The sequence below is a fragment of the Drosophila eugracilis genome, unplaced genomic scaffold, assembly GCF_018153835.1.
Source record: "Drosophila eugracilis isolate 14026-0451.02 unplaced genomic scaffold, ASM1815383v1 contig_75, whole genome shotgun sequence".
Classification (NCBI taxonomy): Eukaryota; Metazoa; Arthropoda; class Insecta; order Diptera; family Drosophilidae; genus Drosophila; species Drosophila eugracilis.
This window is the reverse complement of record NW_024573645.1, coordinates 1,584,894-1,592,033: the sequence shown is the minus strand read 5'-3', so window position 1 is coordinate 1,592,033 and position 7,140 is coordinate 1,584,894. Positions and strand designations below refer to the sequence as shown.

The window sequence follows — 7,140 nt, the reverse complement described above, 5'->3', positions numbered from 1 at the left end:
ATTAAGCTAACTCATTCTCAAATTTAAATCACACACAAATCACTAGTTAAAGGTTAAAGATACATATATGGTCGGATCTAAAGCTCAGTTTCTTTTATAAGTAATTTTAAAATCCAATTCAATTACAGAATATAACTTGAAAACTCAGCTGTGGAGAAAAGTCCACAGTTTGGTTTCTTCCGATTCGATCTGACTTCTGAATTTACTTAAGAACCACTTCAGGACTTATTACGCTAAAAGGGTATTAATTTATTGTGAAAGATTGCGATACTCTAACTTAAGTTCAGCGGGCTTAATAAAGTGCAGCAGCAGTGGCAGACAGTCAGCGATGGTTTCGGGCCAGCAACAAAGCGTAAAATGTGAATAGACTGAAGAACTGTACAACTGTCGCCGGGGACGTAAGAAGTGGGTGGCAGTTGGCGGGGTGGGAGGAGCCAGGGGGCGTGCCGGGCATGCAAAAAACAAAAGGCAGCAAGCGTGTCCTGACTGGGTAATTGAAAGCAACTTTGCGACGTTGCCCGCATGGAATTGGCTACAGTTCTTTCGTTCTTTTTTTTTTTTTTGTGTTTCGAGCTGCTGCTGTTGCTACTGCTACTGTTTCTCTGCTTTGTTGTGAGTTCTCGGGGTGCATGCGGAAATTGAAATGTCAAGTGTGCACTGCCATGTGTGCTGAGGCACTCCACCTCCTGGATTTCCCAGGTTTTTCACAAGCTTTTCCCAGGTTTTCCATCCTCCGCACTGCCCTCTGGCTCGCGGCATTCAAACTGGGCTTAATGGTCTCGGGGCTGGCTTAAGCGCATCAGCTGATGCTGCCATTGATGGGTTTAATTGTTGGAAATAAACGGAGACCCAGAGACGTGGCAACAGGAGCTGATTCATTAAAAGGCGAGACTATCAGTCCGGCTCCCATTTGCAACTACTTTTCAAAAGGAAACCCAATGGCCATTCCTATTTGCTATCAATTTGGGTTTACTCGATGGTAAAAGAAAAACTTAAGGAATTATGTAACCTTAAAAGGTTTAATATATATTATATTTTATTTATAAAAATCTAAGACTTATTAATTTTATGGTCCTTAGTATTCCACAGTTATTAACAGATTTAAGTATTTTATCATAATTCTTAGAGCTTAAAAAAGTAATATTATAGCTAAAATTTAAGTAATTTTATCCTTTTGAATCAAGTAAATCAAAATTGGAATCCGGAACAGGACAGTGTACTACCTTGTGCCCATAATGTGCTTGTGGCTATCTGACTGCTATCGGCTGGCCGCCATTTGCTGTTTGCTTAATGGAAAATACGTGCTTGGGCATAATTGGATTTTTGCTATTTTTGTTGCCATTCGAAACGGCGATGATCGCAAAAAATACACATACTCCATGGAGCACTTTCGTTCGCCGTGGCATGATTTAAAATGTTTTGCATGGGCATCGCTAATGGTCTTCAATAACAATTATAATCGTTTGGCGCTTAAATGCGAAGTAAATAGGTTGAAACTACTATATACAAATACGGCTAACTGACCCTGACAGAAAGTGTTCCAATATCACGTATCTGCTTATAATTAAATTGTATCATTCTGATGGCGAGTTAATTCAATTTTATTTCCGCAGCCAGCCGTCGAAGCTGGGAAAAGCACTTAAATCTATGTGAGCCAACGACACCTCCAAAAAAATACAAATGAAAAAACGTGCAAACAGTCAAGGCAGCCAAAATGAATGTCGTGCCGAGCGCAATGATAAACGAGAGCCAAGAGGAAAGTTTTTTCCAAGAAAAATGAAAGGAAATTGCCAAGATTGAGATTATACCTCAAGAGATGCTCAGCACCTTGAGCAGAACTAAGGCTGCTTAAATGTAATGAAAATGTTGTTAGAAAATGTTAATATGTTTTAACTCAACTTATATGTGTTATTAAATTTGTAATTGTGTTAATAAAATTAAGAGCTAATAAAAAGTATAAAATAGTTTTCGATTATCATCCTGAAATATGAACAAAAATCTTTCTTTATAAAGATACATAACTTCTTTATTATTTATAAAATTCAAAAATATATGTTGCCACCTCTAATCTCACCTGATTGGAAAAAGTTTGCTTCAGATAAAAAATAAACATCGTTTTGTTTTTTGCCCGCAGATAAATGCCAGAAATTGATGAGACAACTCTCGTGCTTCCACTTTTATTTGGTTTGGCATGAAAAATAAACCACTTTCTTCGCTCGCACTTATTTCAACTTGGCGGTGCGGCGCTTATTGCAATTTACTGACTCCGCACGTGACAAACGAGCAGCACGTTTTGCTCATTGTACGCGACATGCTGCGGATCGCACATACGCACCGTTGGCCGACTGGCTGATTATTTATGAGCCCAGTCTACTAAATGAGCAGAAATTCTTGCTTGCAGTGTAAGGCATAGACATTAATTTGGAGCTTGCGGCAACTTCGTTCGCTCGGTCATATTGCAAATTGATTTTATCCTACGCATTAATTAAAACCATGGTCGTGCGGTCAAAATTGGAATCACAGACCGAAATCCTGAATTTCTGCAACAAGCGCTCTGATGGAGATAAATCACAATGGAAAATAACTTGGAATGTCATCCGTATTTGATATTTTGACAACAAGCTCACATATAAAGGGAGTTACACAGGAGAAAATGTTTAAGTCAAATTATTAGTTTTAAATTCAAAAATAACACCAATCGTATCGAAAAACGGAAATTCTTACTCGAATAAGTAATCTTTTTTGTATGACATACTAACTTTCAGTTGACTATTTTCTCACCGTGCACCTTGTTTACCGACTACAAAATTCATTTTGGCCCCAAGAAGACGCACAGAGATGCAAACATGCATCAGCATCTTTGGCTAAATTGCCGTATTATGTGATACACATGGCAGCTTGTTTGCCGTCCAGCTCTCATTTCTGTTTATCTTAGCCTCGTCGATGCTTCAAAATCATTAATTTGTGTTACGGATTGCAGCTGCAGAATGCTAACTACGTGCCCCAAGCAATGGCGAACAGCTCAGAGACACATTAAAGGCGTTAAATTGCGCACTAATAGTCACGTTGCTCCGGCACCGAAAACCAATGACAACAAGAAAGAAGCCAAATAAAAATGTTGCCGTATCTGGTGTTAGCCCGAGGAAAAGCCAGAAATTGGCCCCACTATTCCGGCCGGAACGTGTGAATCGCCAGACGCGAAAAGTCACGGAGCAGCAAGCCGAAACGAAAGGGCAAGGCGAAGAGGCAAAGGAATCCGGGGAAAAGACGACGTGTCTCTGAAATATATTACCAAAGCTGAAATTGAGGCGAAACAAGGAAAAACTGCCAGAGCAGAACTAGATGCCACCAAGATGGTATTGGAAAATGGAAGATAACCGGATTATATTGACAAAGATATTGCCATCGGTACTTTAAGCCAAGGATTCAAATGAGTGAAATATTAATACTTAAAAATTAGTTAATTTTTTAAGGATTAAATTAGTTAAACTAAAGGAAATGTAAGAACACATGTCAATCTGAGTTTCAATATTGTTTGGCATTTGTACTCAAAGTTGAAAAATTAAAAAAATAAATAAAGTATTTTAAGAATAATATTTTTTATAACAAAATGGCGCTCAGAGCAATCGAGTTCAGGAACCGCAACAGCATTATCGATCCGAAAAACCCTTATGAAACATCTGCAAAACGTAGTCAATCAGCTGAAAACCCCAGAGGAACGGCAGGGTCAAGTTCTCCGAAGAACTCTATTCGGATTCGTAGATTGGCCAAACGCAAATGCAAGATCCTTGATCTATTGTGTGCAGCTTATAAAGATCGAAGAGAAAATCTTAAGCAGCTAAATGAACTAATCAAACGAAGGAAGCGCGAAAGGAAAAGGCACTCAAACAGGCGAAAGAGGCGACACTTTCATAAGCTATTAAAACAAATAGAGTTAACTATAGTCAAAGACCTGACGCTGAATCAAAGTTCTTTGAGCATAACAAAAAGTAAGCGATTTTACCTCAAAAATGAACTGGAAAAAATCAAGAATCTTGCCAAAAAGTCACCCTATTCATGGAAGCACTTGAAGACTTATATAAGAAACATAGAAAATACATTTTCTGGACTTCTACCTTTCGAGAAAGCCCTACAAAGAAGTCCTATGCAGACAGACACGAACTCATTATTCTCAGTCTATCAGAGTATTTCAAAACATAATCCTACTTGTATTAGAAGCATTCCACCTACTTCTCACATCATCCAGGGACCATATAGTATCCCCAAAACCTTTGAAAATGATGACAACATAAAATATAGTACGCACTCATTAATAAAGGAAAGGAGTAAAAAGGTTTCAAAAATATCACTAAAAGCCTTTGAGGAAAAAGAAACACGGAACTTAAGATTATCGATGTTGAGAGAAGCTTTAAGGAAGGACTGTCGCATGATATGTCGCCTCGAAGAATCTCTAATCTCGATAATAAATAAAATCCAAGGAAATCAATTTAAATGGAAATTTTTTAGAAAGACTCTTAACAATAGTTATAGAAGTCGCAGTCGAAGTCGCAAACGAAGTCGCAGTAAAGTCAGAAATCAAAACCGCATTAGAAGTAGCAGTAACAGTCCCAGCGAAATCCGCGGCCACACTAGAGCGCGAAGTCAAAGTAAAAATCGAAGAAAAAATACGAGACTAATTAAAGTTCGCCATCAAAATCGCAGCCAATCCCACAACCATAAAAGTAATATTCAAGATCGTAAAGAAAATATTCAAGATCGTAAAGAAAGTAAGAGAATTCAAAGTGAAGAAAGTAGTCACATTGTCCAGAAAAAACCCAAAAAAATAAGTAAAATACACAAATATAAAAGTCACAGAAAGAAAAACATAGATGGAGACCTTTTTCAAAAATCATCGAGTCACGAGATGAGCAAATCTCTGGAAAAGATCAATTTGTTGAGAGAAAGAGAATCCAGAACCGTGGTCTTACCAATAAACCCTCGAGGCATATTAAGAAAATCCACGGACTCTTTAGACTCAAACAGAATTGGTAAAATGGGAGTTACTCAGCGAAAAGGATCTGCCTCGAATGATAAAATTTCTTGGGAACACCTTATGGTGAAGAAAGGAATGGTAGGACTTGAACCAAGCATTGAGTTCTCTGACCACATTAACGAAGATGAGGAGGTCGATGAAGAGCAAGATGAAGTATCCCCTGAACTGGGAGCTGGCGATGGTCTACAATCAAGTCAGTCAGAAAAAACTAAATGGTTGCCATCTCATAGGAATTCCGTACCCCTTCCGTTCCTTAAGGATCTTGAGTCTGGGGTTCACGATAGCGACCTTGCCGAACTTGCGGGGCCAGAGGCTACTCAGATAAAGAAAGTATTTAGTTTGCTGCTGCGGGAAAAAACACCCACCGATCCCAAAGATTTATGGTTACTAAAAAAATATGGTGATTCGGCCAGGGCTTCTGATGGTATGCTGCAACAGCTTCATAATATACGATTGAGTCGGTGCAGTACTGCCTACCAAAGGATCTTAACCGAAGCGGAGTTCGGGGGACTTAAAGAAAAGATGGGCTCCAGACTGAAACGCGCTCTACGGTCTCAAACCTCTCTAATAGAAGTTAGTTCAGCTGATGAAATAGATGAGTTAGTGTTTGACAAGGATTACAATTTAGAAGGTAGGAATTAAATAAAAAACTTATAAAATATAACTATACCTATACCTTCTACCTGAAGCAATGCTTAAACGTTGGCAAAAGTTCTTCGATGAGCAGGTCAAAACTCCTTTTCAACTGGAACTTGAAAAGAAACGTAAAATTAAAGAAAAATTGGAACATCAAAAGAGTCGGCGATCCCAAACTCGGGAAAGATCTCGTTTTCGCAGCAAAAGTCCAAAGCGTTTTGACCTGGAGAGGCATTACAGTCAACCGCGTTTAACGGCCCGCCAACAAAAAGTTGAAAAGCGCATTACACAGTCCCTTCACTCTCTCAAGTCATTTAAAAATAATTCAATGTGCTCCATTTGCGGTTTGGGTCGTTGTAGTTCCAATATCAGTCAAGCCAAATAGCACCTATGTTCCAAAATATTTATAAAATTGAGTAAGAAATACTATTTAAATTTGTATGTGCAAAACAAAAAATAAAAAGTGAATTGTTTACGTTTTTTCTGAGCTTTTATATATCTAATTTAATTAATATATAATTCCTTAACAAAGGATGCTGATTCTTCCTTTAATCATTTCAGGTTTCTAGCCCTTTATCTTAACTTAAAGTAGTTAGCAAAAGTTATTAAATATTTTCTTCTGATTTATAAGATTTCCCACATCCATCTTCAAATATTCCGTACCTTTGATTTTTTTAAATCCAGTTAAGTGGATAGAAAACCTTTAATTCACCAAAAAATTGCCCAGCAATCTTTAATGTCTTTAGCTTAAACGTAAGCGACCATTGTATGGCTTTAATGCAATAATGCTGTGCGCTACCACATAGTTGCCGCTTCACAGTTTTCGGGATCGCTGGATATATGCAGGAGTAAAAAAAACGTGCCCCCATAAAAACAGCACCGGAAAAACGAGGAAAAAGTGTGCTGACCATGTCTTCAATCAGCGTAGCAGCTGAAGGAGATGTCGGCAAGCAAGGGGAGTAGGAGTGATGGAGGAGGTGGCAAGGACGTTTTGCACTAAATTGAAATACTTTTTACGACTTCCGGTGTTTTGCTGAGCTGCAAACATTTCTTTGTATTGCACGGTACTCTGTGTGTGTGTGAATAAAGTATTTTGAGAGTTTGCTACATGACAAATAACTGCTTATGTATGTCTTCTCCACCTCTCTCACAGGCACACACGCGCGCGTCTAACCATTTGCACACACCCATACATAGCCCCACCAACACACAGACGCTGATTCGTCGCTTTGGGGCCGCAGCAACAATGTGTCTTCGTTTCCGTCATGGCTGCCATTTCCGGCTAGCGAATTTCTGTAGAGCTTCCCCACCAAACCTTTATTAAAAAAAAGTTGAATCCCGTCCAGCACTGAGAATAAAAACTTGAGAAAACAATATCCTTAAAACCAATCGAGTTTATATTAATCGGAAATAGGTCAGAATGCATTAATAAAACCCTTTCTTGATTGCTTTAAGCGCTTTGAAAATATTTT

At 38.5% G+C, this 7,140-nt stretch overlaps 1 protein-coding gene across 1 annotated transcript; it reads left to right on the top strand.

The window, feature by feature from the left end:
- Positions 1 to 3,487: 3,487 nt before the first annotated feature.
- Positions 3,488 to 6,147, top strand: LOC121530417 (uncharacterized protein PFB0145c-like). Its single transcript, XM_041819482.1, has 2 exons — positions 3,488 to 5,663; positions 5,722 to 6,147. Exons 1-2 carry the CDS (start codon positions 3,611 to 3,613, stop codon positions 6,051 to 6,053), a joined length of 2,385 nt encoding a protein of 794 aa, XP_041675416.1. The 5' UTR covers positions 3,488 to 3,610; the 3' UTR covers positions 6,054 to 6,147.
- Positions 6,148 to 7,140: the final 993 nt, after the last annotated feature.